This window comes from Eleginops maclovinus, chromosome 4, assembly GCF_036324505.1.
Source record: "Eleginops maclovinus isolate JMC-PN-2008 ecotype Puerto Natales chromosome 4, JC_Emac_rtc_rv5, whole genome shotgun sequence".
Classification (NCBI taxonomy): Eukaryota; Metazoa; Chordata; class Actinopteri; order Perciformes; family Eleginopidae; genus Eleginops; species Eleginops maclovinus.
In genome coordinates this window covers 17,137,116-17,156,265 of record NC_086352.1, presented here as the reverse complement: position 1 = coordinate 17,156,265, position 19,150 = coordinate 17,137,116, and the positions used below count along the sequence as shown (strand labels likewise).

The following is a 19,150-nucleotide window of genomic DNA, read 5'->3' as shown; positions in this document are numbered from 1 at the left end:
GTTAATACAAAACAACTACTTATTCCCTCTCGATGTACTTGTACTTGACTCCAAAGTGTACAAGCTATATTTAAATGTTTAACACAAGCCCACATCCTATATTGGCTCATTTCCAGCAGTAGGTGGCACTAGAGGCCCAACAAGTGTAACATTAGTGGAGGCAAACATGTTGGAGCATGGTTTGTTGACTAATTGAAGAATAGAACATCTACTTTTGAAATTGGAAGTATTTTAACGGTTTTTAACATGAAGGACACTGTTATTGCCCTATACTTTCACATTCCTGAGTTTAGTCAGTAACCCAGCAGTGAGTATAAGAAACTGGAACTGCCGAAGAACTTAACCAGGTAAAGCCTCTTCACATGACAGACTATAATATTAGAACATGCATTTTATCAGCAGCATGTACAGGTCAGAACAGTGTCAGAGTCTGAGGCTGAGGAAAGTCAGAACAGGTGGAAAAGCGAGTGAAAAATCTGATCCCAGTGGGATACTTTCACACTGCTTCTGCAGGTGGGGTAAGTAGATTCTTTTTTTTCTCCAGAAGTTTATGTGCTTGCAGACATGAACCAAAATGGACTGTTAAAATGAAACATTGCCATGACAACTGAGAGTCCTGACATTTGTAAACCATATGTGTGTGTTAGGGTGTGATCAATGAATAAATACGAAGTTAAACAAAACAAGTGCAGAGAAATTCCCCATTGAGTGAGATAGCCCATTTTCAATGCATTAGTCATCACCATTTGACTATCCACTTTCACAAAAATGATCCCAAGTCGAGCATACACAGACATAAACCGAATGTCCTTGTCTGTGTCTCCTTTAAGTGTCTCCGTGTTCTAGCTGTCTGAATGCAAATAAATAATTCAGTTAATGAAGGTGAGTGGACAGTCAAGACATTTTGGACCAGGGGTGATTGATACGGCTGATATGGAAACTAACATGGCCGGTCCTTTTGATCCTGAAGATAGGGTACTGCAAATAGCAAAACACCAATGTTAAGGGACACTATATTGTGTGAATAATTTCCTGTTATCGCCTTTCCTTATCAGTATATAAACAACAAATAACGCTTTACATTCATCATTTCACTAGTGAATTTAGATGTCATGATAAACCACAACTACAATCAAAACACACAAGTCAAAAACCTGATGTACATGTCTTTCCTCTCCTTATTCCTTGGATTTGATAAAAAGCATGATGAGGTGTCAATGTTAAGACTGACTCCTGAAACCATTAGTCAGCAATTCAGGCAGTCTATTGACAGGAAGTTGATTTGAGTCTTTAACCAACACTAACATTATTACCCCTTTAATATTTCCTACTTGGGTTACTTAATATATTCCCCTATTTAACTGAAATCAATGACGTTGAGTGGGAGCTTATATCCTGCAGAATCAGCCCTCTGATCAATTTTGTGTATTGTGTTTACACTTAAAAAATTGAACTGATGACTTTATGACCGCAGTACTTGTCGGTCAGTAAGGCAAATATAATGGTGACTGAAACACAAGCTCAGTGATTGATTACCATTACCATTAACAGGGATGAAGAAGCTTGACCGTCACCAATAGCCAAAGCATTAGAATCGAAAGTGTTTCTAAAAATGTTTTTAAAACCACTTCCTGTAGAAAAGATACAGCTAGCTGAGGCTTAAAAAAAACACGGGAGATGATGTTACACAAAAACACGGGAGATAGGTTTACCAACATGATGACTGGGTCAGGCCATGTCTTAAGATCTTCCTAATTTGGATATTGTACACGCAATGTGGTCAGTGACTGTGGAGAATCAGTGGGGGGAATCTGAACGGATAATCCATGTGGAAACGCAGGAAAGGTCCTGTGAGGTGCTGATCCGAAGCAGCGGCAGATGGCTGTTGTTTGGAGCTGTGGCGTAACAGGGCTCAGGTGTGTGCCCTAAAGCAGACAATTCCTACTGACTCTGAATACCCATGGAAGAACAGGCAGTGAGGTTGAAAAAAGTGCAGGAGAGAATATGACTTTGGGTGATGTCAGAAAGCATTCAGTCTCCACTTTAAACACAGTGTGTGTAGATCCAGGAGTGGATAAGTGACTTTAGCTTGAAGAGTTTGAGTGATGATATAAACCTTAATGGGAAGTTAGTGTGTTGTGTTTGGTGTGTAAGTTGCATGGTTATCATCTTTACAGTGCAGATAATTAAAAAGCAGGGAGCCACGTTTTTTTATTTTCAAGCCGTTGTAATAATTTGATTGATCTGCCTGTCTGCATACATCCTCGTTTTACCAGCTAAAAGCCTCTGAGTGGCTCAGCTCTCAAAGCATCAGCTGTGCCCTCTTGAAATCAAAGACAGTTGTAATTCTGCCAAGCTCTAATGAAAAATACAAAGTTCAAATTGTCAGAAGGACACTTTAAAATCAGGACATTTCAAAGCCTTCAGGAATAAAATACCACGAAAGTGATTCATTTCTTTCCTCATAAATTGAACCACACCAGGATTTTTCAAACAGTCAACTGAGAGCTTTTGTTTTTGCTTTGCACTTTATTTTGATGAACCCAAATTTCCCAAATAATGTTGTCTATTTGTTTAGCTGCATTGTCCTTCATAGCCCTCACTTCTGTTTTGCAGAAACTTGAGGGCTGCTGTTTTGGCAGTGCAATCTAACAATCTATAAACGTTATGCAATGTCTGGAAATACATTCATGAAAATAATACATGTGTGGGTGGACTGTGAAAAAGTTCAAGCATAAACGTTGTGTAGAAACAATACATTATGTAACATACATTGCTGTCAAAAAAATCCACAGAATTAATCAGCTCATGATCATTTTGATGTGAGGGACATTAGACTTATGTGTGTGTTCATGCAAACATGTGAGTGTGCATGTTTGTATTTAATAAAGCTTAGAGAGCAGGAGGTCACAAGCCCTCAGCTGTCTGGAGCTCGCACATGCAGATATGATTATGATGTGCTGCTGAATCCATCCTTTAAGTTCCTGTTGGTTTTTCTGTGAAATGTCTCACATTTGCATCCCTAGCATTTCTATTATTGAGGTGACACAATCCCTGCCGGAACCAGTTGATTAAGGCTGGAATTGCCTTTTTTTCTGATTTCAAATGTACAAACTATAGATTCTTGGGAGAGAATTACCATCTGGTTTCACTTTTTATGCGATGATGGGGCCATACTTCTCATTTTCGATTGTGAGCATGTTGTCAGAGCATCTGTGTATATAGTGTCAAATGCTTACCCGCTGTAGGCAGAACATGCTATATGTAAACATGATCATAATGCTAATGAGAGACGCTTACATACAGGCATGCTCAGTGTGACACTTTAATAAGCTGAGGCTGGAGAGAAATCAGATGTATCTTTCAAAATATACTTATTCCCCTCTATTGAGCCTGCAGAGGATTATTTGTGCATAGAAATTAACTTCAAATCAAAGGAAGAGTGAATGATACTGCATGTACTCTTAAACCTAATTACTTAATTGATTTGTGAGTTCATCGTTCTTTTAGCTCAGCAAATGTCAGCCACACTCATGATCAATAACAGCAACACAAATGAATTTTCTGTCCTGTTATTAATGGTCGATTTTTGGTCTGAACTCTCAATAATCGAGTCCCAGAAAGCCCCATCCTTACATCAGCAGCTGGACTCTCTCCACTCCCATCTCTCTGCAAGCCGAGCCTACTCCCTCATCACCAGTCCAACCAATGAGTGTCGGCGGAAAGGAAGAGGAAAAAAAATCAAGCGGTGTGTTGTGGGAGAGATTTTAAAACAAGTGTGTTTAAGAGTAAAGAACAACGACAGGTAGGAAGTGACTTTCTAGCTCTCAAATTAATCGTCAGCACTTTAATGGATTTGATAAAGGGATATATTTTTGAGCATCTGGTTGTTTGTTTTTCAATCAGCTCTATATTTTCTTATTGGAAGTGTGTATTATAATGACTCGCGCTGTTAACAAAAAAGCGCGTTCATTTTAGTTTGATGCTTCGTTAATTGTGATGAGGAAAACCACGCTAGATCTCCAGTTAGCTCTGAGCGTTAACTGAATGTTTTAAAGATTGCACATATGTAGCGGATTTGATTAAATGTGTTGAATTATTAAGAAGCATTTGGTTGCGTTTCCTGTATCGCCTTCCTTATCAAGTTGCTCGATAGAATCGATAGCGGACGTGTTGCTTAAGGAAGAGATTTCCTTTAACAAAACAACTTTTGTTTGGGGTCATATTGTAGAGATTCAGATTGTGTTCTGAGCTTTTTACAGTTAAGTTTGAAATTGATGCTTTTGGGTAAAATCTGATCTCCGGAGATGGCTATGAAAAAAACCGGGCGCTGTCCCTGGTGCTGAAAGACACTTGTTTGTTTGTCTCCTAAGAATGGGACAATAACAGTGAAAGATGCTGGTTGGACATTTCAACCCCCGCCCTCATTACTTTCCATCCTTTTAAGACAGTTAGGTAAGGTCAGACAACATTTGCTCGAGGATACTTCAGCAGGGCGGATGCTTGCCACATGAAACAAAATAAGGTCTTTTTCTCAGGTTTACACCATCCTCCGACCAATATGTGTTTGCTGGAGTAGTGATTCTATCTACCACTTTCACTTGTTTATCCATTGTTAAAGGAGGGGAAAACAATGTTTCCATTTAGAACAGGTAAAATGATAAGAAATAGTGTCATGCAGAAAATGATCAAGTCCATGCTTTGAATGTATTTTGGAGGATATAGGCTAGAGTGACCTCCTTCTTTTTCATACTGGAGTTAAGAGCTTTTCAAAACAGAAAGCACCAGATTTGAACATGTTAAATGAATCTTTTCAGGGATCTGATCGAGGCTCTTGAAAGAACTACCCTGGCACCTTCATGTCCCACCTCTCGTCATTACCGAGGTGAGATGATACTCCTCACAAGGGGTTAGCTCTGACAGGCAGTGTTAAAAGATTGGGTTTGCTCTGGTCCCCTGGAACTCAATAGGAATTTCTTTTTTTTTTTGTATGACACCTGTACCAAGTGAAAAGAGCCAGTCTCCTGTGAGCAAACGTCTTTACTGAGATCCCTTGACAAACATCTTTACATCCCTCTGCGCTACCACATCGTACTGCTTCGCTGGTTGGCCGTTTCTCTCACCCTGAAACAGGATGAATGATGTTCTGGAGGCCATCTCCCCGGCGACCAGCCTCAGCGGTCCAGCAACCTGTGTATCCAAAGTAGAGCTGCGTGTGTCTTGCAAAGCCCTGCTGGACCGAGACACGCTGAACAAGTCAGACCCATGTGTCATACTCATGGTGCAAAACAACGGACAGTGGACAGAGGTAAGCCCCCTAACCCCTTTATTTTCATCAATCTGACAAATGCACAGTTACTTTTTTGGTAAAAAGTGGGAAGTTGATATCTCCCTAACCACCATTTATATGTGGGCAGCAATGAATCCATCATCTTTTATTTAATCTCCCTATCTGAGTCATTAACCACAATTTTTAATGTGTAAAAAATCGTGCCTTGAATCTCACATGCATAGGGGTTCATATTATTCCAATTGCACCGCCTGGGGTTTATCTGAGCAGAATGTTTTTCTCAATGGTTACACAAACCTGTTATACAAAAAGACACTCCGTAAAGCACAGTGGCCCAGCCTCCTTTTTAAAGATGAATTTTAAGATGAATCAGTGGTGATGTGTGAAATGTTCAAGTTACTCCTTTTGGGTCAATGTGCAAACCCACTCCAATTATCCCTAAACCTGTGTTGTCATCAAGATCGACCAGGGAGATGAATATGTTAATGGTTTGCTGAACTTGCAGCTGTTTTTTTAGATCACGGCTTACACAACAGCTGCCTGGCTCAGAATTAAAAAATGTTAAGTGAACATGATCTGTCCTAACATTATACTAACTACTTCATACTATAATAGATGCATTCTGCCCTGTATATAATTCACTGGTCTACATGGGTGGACAAACAGTGCGTTGGTAATGAGCGGTGTCGTGAGGTGTGTTCAGGCTACAAATGTTTACTTTCTTGGATTGGTCCCATCTGATTTGGAGCGTGGACAGCAGGTCTCTCATTTCCATGTTAATTAAATAATTTAGTTCACAGGGGAAAGCCAAAGCACGAGTCTTCATTAAGCTGTGTTAAAACAGGGCTGAGGATATGTAATTATCAACCAACCAACAGGCAACCTTTTCAGGGATTTTTAAGTGTTACTCTGTCACGTGGAAGCCATTTGTTGAAGACGCTCACTGCTATGTTTGGGCTGTATAAATGTGGAATATTGAGATACTATTATAACAAAGACACTCAGTGTTGAGCTCACACTTATGGATTTTTTCTTGGTTGTGATTTGATATGAGGTTGTTACACGAGAACACTGACCTGGGTTCAATGTAGCATGCATGAGTGGCTATTTTTAACTCCACTAAGTGAAAGAACTTCATATGAATTAAGCACTGTCAAAAGCTCTGTCTATCTATCATCTATCATCTATCTATCTATCTATCTATCTATCTATCTATCTATCTATCTATCTATCTATCTATCTATCTATCTATCTATCTATCTATCTATCTATCTATCTATCTATCTATCTATCTATCTATCTATGTCTATCTGTCTGTCTGTCTGTCTGTCTGTCTGTCTGTCTGTCTGTCTGTCTGTCTGTCTGTCTGTCTGTCTGTCTGTCTGTCCTTCCGTCCATCCATCCATCCATCCATCCATCCATCCATCCATCCATCCATCCATCCATCCATCCATCCATCTATCCATATATATCCATCCTGAGTGCTGACAGTCATCACAGTGTGCACAAGTTGTCAAATTCTCTCCTGTCATATCACTCAGTACTGGGAGGCACCATTTCTTGTGCAAATAGTTTACTTACGTCAATAACTGAGTAAGAAGCTGAACCCACTCACACCACCACCACCCTCTTTCTCTTTCTGAGCTCACACTGTACGGAAACTGCTATTTGTCAAACAGTATTTATTATTAACTCATGTCACTTCTTCCAAGGACAAACAGGGTGGAGTATCCTTGATGATTTCCCTACTTGTTGTGTAAAATTGACTTTACGTGCTCCCAAGATACAAAGTCAATTTGGAACCAGATCCTTCTGATTTCAGACCACAGCTACAGGCACATCAGAGATGGTGCTTTACCTACCTGGCAGAACTGATTAAAGAAAGCCTTTCTTTTCATGTCAGAAATCGCACTATTATTCTGGCCCCACACCAACAACAAACAGGCGTCACAATCTTCGGCAGAAACTATCGTCCGTTGCTCTGATAAGCTTTCGTCAACAAGCAGATTTATCAGACTCATTTCAAATCTGTCCATCCAGATGGCACAAAGGGAGAAGGAGTAGGCAGAAGAGGACAATAAAGAGAGATGGGGATGAATGAAGCTGAAGAAGCCAAATCCTAGCTGGAAGTTCTTTTTCTTTGTGATGTTTGCCAGAGTTAAAAGGAAACAGTAGAGCGATCCCTGCTGCTAGCAATCCATCTCAAGTGCTATCATCTCATCATTATTTTGTTTTCCTCATACAATCATGACAAAGTGAGACAGATGTTAACTAGAGACTTAGTTAGGTGGTTCTCCTAGAACAGTGACAGGAACCAAAGTCTGTTTGTTTTCAGCTCAGAGCTGTTTTTTAGTTCAAGCAAATGAAGAAGTGACAAAACCAAACCCTTTTAATTTTAGTTTACTCACTAACAAAACAAATTGCAATTGGTTTTGTGTAGAAAGATACTGAGGCTCAAAAGAAAGTCAACAGCAGGACAGCACTCCAATTAAATTGTTTGTTCGTGCATGGATGTTTTGGGCAGATGTCCTTCCTCAGCGTGTAAGCTGTTAACAGTGGGGTAAACACAATAAACAACGATAGTGACATTTTAAGTTTTATACTGCAGATACAGACAGAAAAATAAAGGAAATAGTAGAAGCGGAATCCATGTTTTGGGTCGAGTGCTCTACTAGGTTGAACGTCACTGCAAATCAATACAAAGCTATTCCGAACTTTTATTCTATGGTGACACATTTCCATCCTTTTTGGACAAGTCTCTTTTAGGATAATAATGCCCCCACTCAAAAAGAACAAGGGGTCAAATAGTTTGAGGAGTATGAAAATCTAATACGAAGATCATATTTTGTCTCTCCGTCTCTCAGCCTAGATTGACTCCTATGAGAGATTTTAGACCAACATGTTAGACAGAGCTCTTCACAACACCATTTGCAGCACTGAAGCTTCTGGTGGTAGTGGTGATGTGTTAAATGTTAAAGGCCCTACACTTTCAGTCCTACTTTAGCTGCTCTAAAAACCTGTTTTGGTATACAACATCGACCAGGGAGATACATCTGTTAATGGTTTGCTGAACTTGCAGCTGTTATTTTGCCCCTTAAAAAAAAAAAGAATTAAGGCTTGCACAACAGCTGCCTGATTTAGAATTTAAAATGTCAGATGTAGAATACATTTGCAAGGGAACACTGATTATTATCTGTCTTAACATTTCGCTAATTTACAACAGATTGTAGACAAAGAGTGGGTTGGTCATAAGCAGTGCGATGTGGCTCTTGGTGAAACAACCCCCTCAAGGTACGGATATGATCAAATTAATTGGTTTGTATGACAACCACATTGGAACAGCTTCCAAGGTGGTGTGAAAGTCTGTCATCACATATTAAGAGATCCAATAATAAATTGAAATTGGGAATAACATTCAGAGAATCTCACTTGCAAGATATTAATATTGTTGGACTTGTTTTTGCATGTGAAAAGTGACAAAGCATGGAAAAAGTTTGCTTAAGAGAGAGTTTCAAACCCAGGTTAAGTTTTCAGATTTTCTGTCAAAGGCTGTCACAACCCAAGTGACATGATTAGAAACAATAGCACAATGTCACTGATTGAAGTCATCATGACACTGACGTCCTGTTGTGAGGGTGAATTACTGACTCTCGATGCTGTCACAGACAAAATTGTATCCATGTGTATGGCTATTTTGAGTATGGCTATAGACTTTTTTTCAAGATGTAAAGCCCTTTAGTTCTGTAATTTGATGTCACTAGATCAGCTCCAAATTGTGCCTTTAGATGTGTCTAACATTTTCATAGCTTTCATAGGGCCCACAAAATGCATAAACATCAACATAACTATACTGTGTTATGACAATTATGACAGTGTGGATCTTTGCTGAATGTTTGTCATTATTTAATCTCCGCTGACTAAAATATCATGTTCAATGATGACATGTCCTTGTGACAAATTGGGCAATATAGAAATGTTCATGGAGCGAGCGGTGCGAGCTAATCATGAGCAGATGGGGCCTCAGAGAGCCCAGCTTTTCCTTGTCAGGCAGTGAAAGACAAGCATGGATATTTTTTTTTGTACTGAGAGATTAAATGTCTGAACCCTAAAATCTTCTCTCACATCATCCTTTTGATGGAACGTAAAAACATTTGCCCTGCTGTAGACGCTGGTCTTCCACAATATAAGCAGAAAGTCATATTTTCTATCATATTTTTGTGAGATCTTGCTGTATAAACAGGTCACAAACGTGCTATCACTCCATGAGATATACTCTTGCTTTAATCACACACAGTGAATTAAAATAAGAAATATTATAATCTTTAAATATATTAACTGAAAGTGTGTGTTCCCTTCCAGCTGGACAGGACAGAAGTGATTAAGAGCAACTTGCACCCGGTCTTTGCCAAGGTTTTCTCATGGGACTACTACTTTGAGGAGGTCCAGAAGCTGCGATTTGAAGTCTATGACATCCACGGCACTCATAGCATCGGGACCCGAGATGATGACTTTCTTGGTGGGATGGAGTGTACTCTTGGCCAGGTAAGGCAAATGCCACCGTCAAAGTTCTGGTTAGGTTTGTGCTCTCAAAACTGGAAATTGAATGCTGTAAAATACACAAAACCTATCCATAGCATGGTAGTAGATTCCCTCAGATCCCTTGCTTTGTTTCCATATAGATAAGTGTGCTAGTGCACGTCTATGTTCAACACCTAAACACTATTTATTTACTTGTGTACTTCTTTAATTTCAACAGGATAGTGTTCTTTTAAATTGCACATGGCTGTTTCAACTCTTTGGAAATTATGATTGCCGTTTTTAGAAGTTATTGCTTGAGAAAACAAAATTAGTACCCATGTAATCCAGTTAACAGACTGATGCTTCAAAAGGACAACTGTATAGGGGTGCTTTTGTATAGTGCAGTGTTCACCTGAGTAACTGCTGCTGGTCCTTCCCCTGGAGTCGAGAAAATATCCCGTATTCCACACTCAACGTTTTGACCATAATGAGTGCACCATCTGGGTACACATAGTGCACTGCATTTTGTCATGTCATACTTCTCAGTGTGTCAATACAAATATCAAGTGTAGGTACAGAAGTCCATGTACTGAGACACAGCAAACGCTCACTTCTCTTTACTGCTAAGGAAGGCTTAAGACTAACAACGTATTTATGTCATTCTTTGCAGATTGTGGCCCAAAAGAGGATGGTGAAGCCTTTGTTGCTAAAGTATGGGAAATATGCCGGCAAATCTACCATCACAGTGAGTTCTTTTCATGTCTTATACAGTATGTGCCTTGCTGCTGCTCTGGTAAATGAAATTGTGGAGATTGCTGGACGTGGAGTGGAAGTTAGAAGCGAATGACCAGGGATAGCTGAGAGAAATAATGGATGGCAAATTGATCTGTAAAACTGATTTTCATGGATGTTTTCCAATGACACATCCGTTTACTCACCATTATGGAGTACAATGTTGTCTAACTTTATTAGCTTGACGATAGAAAATAACCATGTTTTTCTCTGTATTATTACCATTTTTTTCATCTCACCACTCAGAATGGCTTTATGTTGCTACTTCATTTATTGTGGTAGTAAGTTATCAGAAGTGCGCACACTCTCCGAGAATTTCCTCAAGTGTTTATTTTTGGTGCTATCAATGCGAACACACTCAAGAAAGCAAGAGCAAATGATGCATGTATAAGAAATCACAAGTGTCAGATGTGGAAGAGAGGAGCTGTTGGTTCATTAACCACCAATCTTCCAGTTAACAAGCCAGTAGTGCAAGTAAATATAAATCAACACGAGCTAGATTGAGCAGTCCTACACTCCACCTCATTTGGGAAAACACAAGAATATTTAGGAAGTGGTCATTTATAAAGGACCTGTACCTAATGAAAGTGCTCTTCAGTAAATAAAAAACGGAGCATTATGTATTGACAGGATGCAGTATTATTGATGGTATCGGGTGGGATTCATGTGCAGTGAGGAAAAAGTAAACTCATTCTTTTTAAATCATTTTCTCTTCTTGCCAGAGTTACACTGTATATATTTAAACATTTCCACAGCAGAAACTTTGTTAAGGTCTTTAGAGAATTCACATAAAGACGTTTTCTGACCGTTTCTTCGACTGAGATACAGAGAATTCAGTGCTCTAACATTATGCTAAAGCCTTATCCAACATATAATTGCTTCCCACACATACTGACATTCTAAAATATTCATTTTTATTGCATTGTAATACTGCACCATCTGTTTTGCCTGCTATTTAAATGTGTATATGATTCTGAATACATGCATGAATGCAACCATTAATGTATTGTTTGTGATAAAGATATAACAAGCAGAATATAGATTTTAATACACATACACATATTTTACAGATAAAATGTACTTCTATACTACTAATGACTTAGTGGTATGCATTTCTAATCCCTTAACATAACCCTCACCAGTAGTAATGATATGGACAGTAGTTAAATCTAAATAATTAAATCCTTTTAATAATATATCTAAATTATTATTATACAGCCCTTGCTAACAAATTAAACCATTGCTATAATTTATTGGACCTAATTGCCATTTCACTTCGCTTCAGTGAAATACATAAGGTGTTGTTTCTTTGATACATTCACTTAATAACATTTGTACATGCCAATTATATTAAACAGAGGGATGCATTGAAATAAGTACATCTAGCATGGATAACGTAGAAAATCTGCCCACAAATAAGTGCTAATAAATCACATCATTAAGACAGTAATGATCAGCTGCCACTGAAAGATAGGGTAACATTATGGATGAAACCACACATAACTTTTGAAGATGTAACATTTGGTATTGCTTAAATGGAGAGAACGCTAGTTGCAGAAATTTACATATTGTACATTTAAACAGAACTTGGCAAAAAGTGAAATTTGGCCAAAAAGCATTTACCCATTTGAGGGATAAGCTTCACACACACACACACACACACACACACACACACACACACACACACACACACACACACACACACACACACACACACACACACACACACACACACACACACACACACACACACACACACACACACACACACACACACACACACTGCCCACCATTTATATAGATTTTTTTCCTGCACTTGGAAACTATGAGGACAGACAAGTTGTCTGATAAAAAGCACAGGTTCCATGCTTTGCCAATCATTACTGTCAGGGCTTGTCAGACCATGGCTCTGCTCGCTCTGCAGCAACAGTTCTTACAGGTGGATGTAAAGTTTCAGTCAGTTTCCAATATGTGAAATGCAGCAGACTTCTGTCTCTTTCAGTGGGCCAGTCGGAGCAATAGAGAGAGCACAGTGATTCTTTTTAACTAACACACAGATATAAACAAAACGTCAAAGTGTTAAAGAGCTGTTATAAAACTTTACTATTGCACTGCACAGTACGTGGTCTCTTTTACATCCATAAAAAGTTGAATGTTCAACTCGAGACAGTAACCTATCCTAACCTACAGCAGGGCCCCATTAGTTTGCCAATAATGGGGCTCTCTACTACTTTAGTTTTAATGTTCTGCAGTCCCATGTTAAGTAAAAGCCACTTCACTCTGTTAACTGCATGCCACAGTGCAGTTGCTATGAAAGTAAAAGTTACTTTTTGCAATGGGAAGAAAAATGTTAGATGAGAAGCCTTTACTCTTTAAATACTATCAGATAATTACCTTCACCCTAATATATGAGAGGCTTCATCTTACTCTGCAATTTAGTAAAAAAAGAAGCTTTATGAGAAATGTCTTTCTTTCTTGGAATGTATCGTGGTGATGTGATTTCTTGCCATACATAATGAAGCCCATATATCCATAGATTATTGCTGACTAATTGTATTTCCTCTCAGGTGCACGCGGAGGAAATTTCAGGCAACAACGGATACGTGGAGCTTTCCTTCTGTGCCAAGAAGCTCGATGATAAGGTGAGCAGAGCACATGGTCTCAATGAAAAAACCAACACGGTTCATAATTCATTAGATATGGTTTATAGCACTACACAGGGGTAGCAGTAGTAGTAATGTGATAATCATGACAGGATGCAACACTGGCCTTGCACAAACACATTTTGCATATTATTTTAAAGTCATTTTATAATGTAATTGTACAAGGACAGAAAAAAGTGATATATCACACTTGATATGACACATCCTTGCAGTCACATAATGCTTTAACGGGTACTTTTTCAATGAGTTTTTGGCCACATCCCAGTGTCACATGTACATTATAGGATATTGCATGTAACCTTTTTGTTATTACTTGTTGATTTCATGTGGTTTTCCTTTAAATATAGATATCACTGACCCTACCTGTTTCTGATTGTCCAACTGTCAAACTTTGCCAAAGGCATATTTCAATCACAAAGACAGCAGGAGCTTGCATCCAATTATGGCTGTGATCATCTGAAGTCTGCATGTTCTTAGGAACGAGCCTTAGGATGTCAATCTCATAGGCTGCCCTTGTTACACAGAGGTATTGGCAGTCATTTTTCTACAGCCTGCACGCTTATTTTTGAAATTGCAGTTTGCCGTTACCCGCTAGTCTGACAGTTAAATTGAACTTGAATTTTACACAAGGAAAATTATTTTAAAAAGGTACTCGCTTTGGCGTGCATCTCCCCCACAGTCTCTATATATCTTCCCCTGCATGCGATATTTGTTTTATATATCCAGCTACCGGATACTACTGTGTGTATTGAGCTTCTGCCTGTGAGTCCACCCGCCTGCTTAATTTAAACTGATGTGAATACAGCTGTGGGCGCAACACTGGGGAGCAGTGGTGCGTAATCATGGACCACAGAGACACAAAAAGTGCTCATGTTTTCCCTGAAAAAAACCTTTCAGCAGCTTATTCGCTACAGATTTTGGTTGTTGATGCCAAATAACTAACAGTAATGATGCACACAGGCTCCGTTTACCTGCATGGACGATTTCATCTGGTTTGGAAAACAGACAATCTTTAGGTGGGTGATTTTAAACATAAACAAAAAAAGAAGCTACAAAACCTCAGCTTCTGGTCCTGAGACGTCTAGTTTGGGTTTTGTCCCTAAAGGGCGGGTCAAACATTTAGAAGTCATTAACAAACATGGGTAAGAGGTGCACTAATGCAGGGGTTATTTCTGGTTAGTAAACAGTGGCTTACACATCTGGTACAATCTCATTCTGGCTAAGATTTGGTCTCCACCGACTCCAGCGGTGAGAGTTAGGGTGCTAAATGCGATTTTTGTCCTTTTGACATTTGGTAAATGAAAAGTTGTGTCGGTAACCAAATTCACCACCTACAAGATGCTAAAATGTGTTATTGACTTTATTGTATATATAAAGATATTCAAACGTTAATTGTAAACAAAGATCTTGTTAAAAAAACAGGTACCACAAGTAACTTTTATGCTCTTGCCATACAAATTTAAAATGATGATTAAGTTTCCTCCATAAATAGAGTTTATGAGCAATCAGGTCGTTAATTTCCCTAACAATACAGTTTATCTGGCACTTATCTGCCAGGCTGATGTTGGGCGTAACAATTTGTTTAGCAGATGTGGACTGAAGGAGCAAAGTGTTTCTAACTAGCTGCCTGTCAGGTGTATCACCTCGACCTGCTGTACGTATTGGTTGATGCACAGGAGGATTAATGACGAGATATCGCTCACATCCCGGCCCAGGGGTGGAATTTTGACATCTGCGTTTGTTCCGTGGATTTCACTGGCCAGCGGTTGCCATGACAACAAAGAGAGGATGCTACAGCTCTTTTTGTTCCGCTCCCTCAGGAGATGTATCTGGCTAATGTGGCGGGAAATGCAACATTACACACACATGCACAAGAGCACGCACGCACGCACGCACGCACGCACACACGCACAGTGTAATAATTTGTTTTTCTCCCTGAAGAATCAATTGTCATAAATAATCGGCACTATTCTGCTCTCAGACGTGTCTGCTAGACTGAGAATAATTTAAGGCTACAGTAAATAACCATAAAGGATAAAATCTTAAGCACGTTTTCAAATTAGCTGGTTATTTACTGATGATGTAAATAGAGACAGCCACCATAGAAAACTCGAATGGTTGATGCTGGTCTATTGCGGATGCATTTTGCACATGGGAATTAATGGAGTGCAAAAGAAAGTTAAAATGATCTGCTAGAAAGCTTCAAATAATTGTTGAATAAACCAATACAAATATTCCGAAATGCAATGGAGGCTACATTGAAGGAAATGGCGGGTCATTAACGCTATTGGCTCGATAAAAATAAATAATAATGGCATGAGATGCAAGCTTGCCAGATATTCTCAAACTCTTGTCTGACCAAGCTCTTTTTTTCTCAATCCTGATGATTTCTAAATGTTATGCCTCTTTCTCGCCGAACTTTAATCACAGAGATAATTAACTGTGCCTCTACATCATCAATGATAAATCAGCATCAACAGCCATTTGTATAAATTACAGTTTCCTCTCAAACAAATCATCCAAAGACACTTATTAAAATTGAATATTTAGCAATGAGTGTTTTTTTTGTAATTTTGCTTGTGTTAAGTGCATCACAGCCCAGTAGTTAATATTATCTGACTGATTAGCTTCGATGCTTTAAAGCAAATTAAGTCAAGCCAACAGTGTGGAATTCGATGTGTTGTCGTTGTCTCGGGCTTGAGCTCTCATTAAGATTCAGTGGATTTGATACTCTGTTTTTTCTGCAGGATATCTTCAGCAAATCTGACCCTTTTCTGGAAATATACCGAATCAATGACGATCTATCCGAACAACTTGTGCACAGAACTGAGGTAAATTCATCATATTAGCTTTTCAATTTAAGCAACAGCTGTTTTTCTGCCACTTTATTTCATGTATAATGTGTTCCTACTCTAACAGGTGATTAAAAACAACCTGAATCCTGTGTGGGAGCCCTTCAAAGTGTCTCTCATATCTCTGTGCAGCTGTGATGAAGAACGTAAGCTCAAGGTAAGAGACCTTAAGCAAATAAATCAACATCAGTACAAAACACAGGGGTCAGAAACTGCTCATCCAGGGCTTAACAGGAATTAATAAAAGTTCAATAGATGAAAGGTGAATGAATACATTTTGCTGAATTGTTTATGTATGGTTATAGACAACAGATATACATAATGAACAGTGTTGTCCACCATGTGTGCCTACAGTGCCTAGTGTGGGATTATGACTCCAGGGGGAAACATGACTTCATCGGCGAGTTCTATGCCACTTTCAGGGAAATGCAGAAAATTGGTGGTGGAAATAAGGTCAGTGCACGGAGAGACCGAGGAGAGACAGCCGTGTAAATGTTTCATCTATTTTCAATATGCCTCTGCTGAAATCCATCCCAGATGAAACCAATGTCATGGTGCTTAAGAATTATTGGCCATGTTCAAAACCCTCCTGTCTTCAACCTGCTGTGTTTAGGTGTCATGGGACTGTGTGAATCCTAAGTACAAGCTGAAGAAGAGGAACTATAAAAATTCAGGAGTTGTCATCCTCAGTGACCTTAAGGTAGGCATCAGTTGAACCAATCGCTGTTTCATTTCTCACATGATGAGATAGCAATTTAGAAAGTGTGAATGAATTGTAATTATGAATTCTAGTTTGCATGGTAACACAATCTTCTTTGTTTGTTATCTCTGACTGCTTAACTTAATGAGTAAATGTTTGAGGCTATTTCCACAGAGGGCACTTTTTGTTTCGCTGCTCACAACCTTTTAAAAAAAAAATGTTTACACTTTATAGTCAACACATTTGTCGAGTTGATTCAGTTTTAATGACCAGATGCATGTGAAAAGATGCTTCTGAGGTTTTGCTATAAATACATGTTTATTTTTCTATTGCAGCTCCACAGAGTGTACTCCTTCTTAGATTACATCATGGGAGGATGCCAGATTCACTTTACGGTAAATTGAGCAGTCTGTGTTTAGCAATGCTTCTCTGTCCTAGAGCTTTTAACAGGACCTGACTGTATGTATTACCTAATACTGTGACATTATCTGAATGTTAAATATTGCTTTTATATAAACAGACTGGTATGGATTTCATTAGTGGTCCATTAGCATTCGATGTGCAGCAAAGGTTATCATTTCTGAGCGTCAGACAGTATTTTAAGATTTTTCTCATCCTTCAAACTTTCCCTGATGGTGTGTTTGTACATGCACTCAGTTTTTTTTCTTGGCAGCATCGTGGAATAAATTCAAAACTTCAACTTTTGCCCTTTAGTCTGCCCTCTGTTGTGCTACCTCTCACTCTCTACTGGATTACTGTAGCAATGAATATTAATTTTGAGGATTGCTTTGGTAGATGCAGTTCCTTCGTAGCGGGCTGCTTGGATCTACAGTATTCAGGAGCTGTAGCTGTTCCTACAGTATGTGGGTGTAAAAAGCCCAAGTTCATACCTCTGATCAAATTTATATTGCCATTATGCATATTTCAGGCTTGATCACTCAGAATTACTTGTAATATAGAAAGAAGCCAAAAATAAAAGCTGAGAAGCAGAAAAATGAACTTAACCTGTTAACAGCACAATTATGTTCAAAATACAGAAGCTAACGGTGGATTTCTACTCAAGTAATCTAGTGATTCCTATTATTCATACTGCACGCTTCTTTCTACCAGGTTGCCATTGACTTCACAGCCTCCAATGGAGACCCGAGGAACAGCTGCTCTTTGCACTACATCAACCCTTACCAGCCCAACGAGTATCTGAAGGCTCTGATAGCAGTGGGGGAGATCTGTCAAGACTACGACAGGTTTGTCAGTCTTTTGTTTCTTAGTAAAGGTTATGTGCTGCCTACAGGGATTGTCAGTGTCTTGTGTTGTAACAGAGAGCTGCAGAGGGCCCTGTGCACGACATTTCAGTGTGATCTCTCACACTGAAACAAACCACTCTATCTGAACCATTACAAAAGGATTGGAATTGGATACATGGAGGACCGGAGAACAGATTTGCAGAACATTATGGAAGTTTTTACGTTTCTGCTCACCAGGTTGTTCTTGAACTGTAGAAACTGAATTGTTGACTGCTAGCCCCTCCATCTCAAGTGAATACATTTTGCATCCTTAATGGATAAATGCCTCACATTGTCAAAAAGCAGCCAATTATTACCTGCAAATACAGCCTTTTCTATTGTTCATGTTCATAAATGCATTTTAATATCTGTTAAAGCCATGCTAAAGTAATGCACAACCTGGAAAATTAGAGCAAACTGATTTGGACTCCACTGGCATTATTTATGCATGAGGCTAATGTAGGGCTGAAGCAGGGCTTGGTAGAAGCCAAGGGCATTGACACAATATTCTGGACAAGCTTGACTGGCCATTTTGTCAAAGTATCTATTCATTTCCAGATTTGTTTTGACAAACTGACAGAAAGAGGACATTTGGACTTCTATAGGCAGTCAGTTTTTCGTATCTGACAGGCCTTTGGCAGAGATTTCTAAGACATTTGAGTATTTATTCATTCCATTCTCACGTAACAATTTGAAGAAAAATAATGACAACACATACCACATGCCTCTCACAATAAAGATGTATTTACCCTTTAATCTGCAAGTCATACCCCTCGCCTCCCCAATTTTCCCCCATCTTCTTTGATACCCCTTGTGTCTGTTTGTGCACTGGGTGACTAGGCTGCTATAATCCTATAGTAAATAGATCACAAAGGGCACAGTATGTGTGTATAAAATACATTTGGAGACAGAAAGATACACATACAACACATGCACTTTTGAATACTATTTTTGCACAAGCCAATGGCTGTAGGGACAGTTCTGACTGTTTTGCATGCGCTTCACAGTGGTGGCTGCTATTGAATTCTCCTGTGGATAACTTGAAGATACAG

At 39.0% G+C, this 19,150-nt stretch overlaps 1 protein-coding gene across 3 annotated transcripts in view; it reads left to right on the top strand.

The window, feature by feature from the left end:
* Nucleotides 1-3,669: 3,669 nt before the first annotated feature.
* The window catches only part of cpne7 (copine VII), a 29,159-nt gene continuing 13,678 nt past the window's right edge, over nucleotides 3,670-19,150 (top strand). The window contains exons 1-12 of one of the 3 annotated variants that reach the window (XM_063882179.1): nucleotides 3,670-3,805; nucleotides 4,818-4,885; nucleotides 5,008-5,308; nucleotides 9,650-9,832; nucleotides 10,479-10,553; nucleotides 13,168-13,242; nucleotides 16,011-16,094; nucleotides 16,183-16,272; nucleotides 16,470-16,568; nucleotides 16,729-16,815; nucleotides 17,151-17,210; nucleotides 17,926-18,059. In XM_063882179.1, the coding sequence (XP_063738249.1) occupies nucleotides 5,135-5,308; nucleotides 9,650-9,832; nucleotides 10,479-10,553; nucleotides 13,168-13,242; nucleotides 16,011-16,094; nucleotides 16,183-16,272; nucleotides 16,470-16,568; nucleotides 16,729-16,815; nucleotides 17,151-17,210; nucleotides 17,926-18,059 (1,061 nt within the window). In that variant the 5' untranslated portion in view covers nucleotides 3,670-3,805; nucleotides 4,818-4,885; nucleotides 5,008-5,134. Of the gene's footprint in view, nucleotides 3,806-4,814; nucleotides 4,886-5,007; nucleotides 5,309-9,649; nucleotides 9,833-10,478; nucleotides 10,554-13,167; nucleotides 13,243-16,010; nucleotides 16,095-16,182; nucleotides 16,273-16,469; nucleotides 16,569-16,728; nucleotides 16,816-17,150; nucleotides 17,211-17,925; nucleotides 18,060-19,150 lie in introns of those variants that run through there. The other 2 variants (XM_063882176.1, XM_063882180.1) reach the window with 2 other exon arrangements.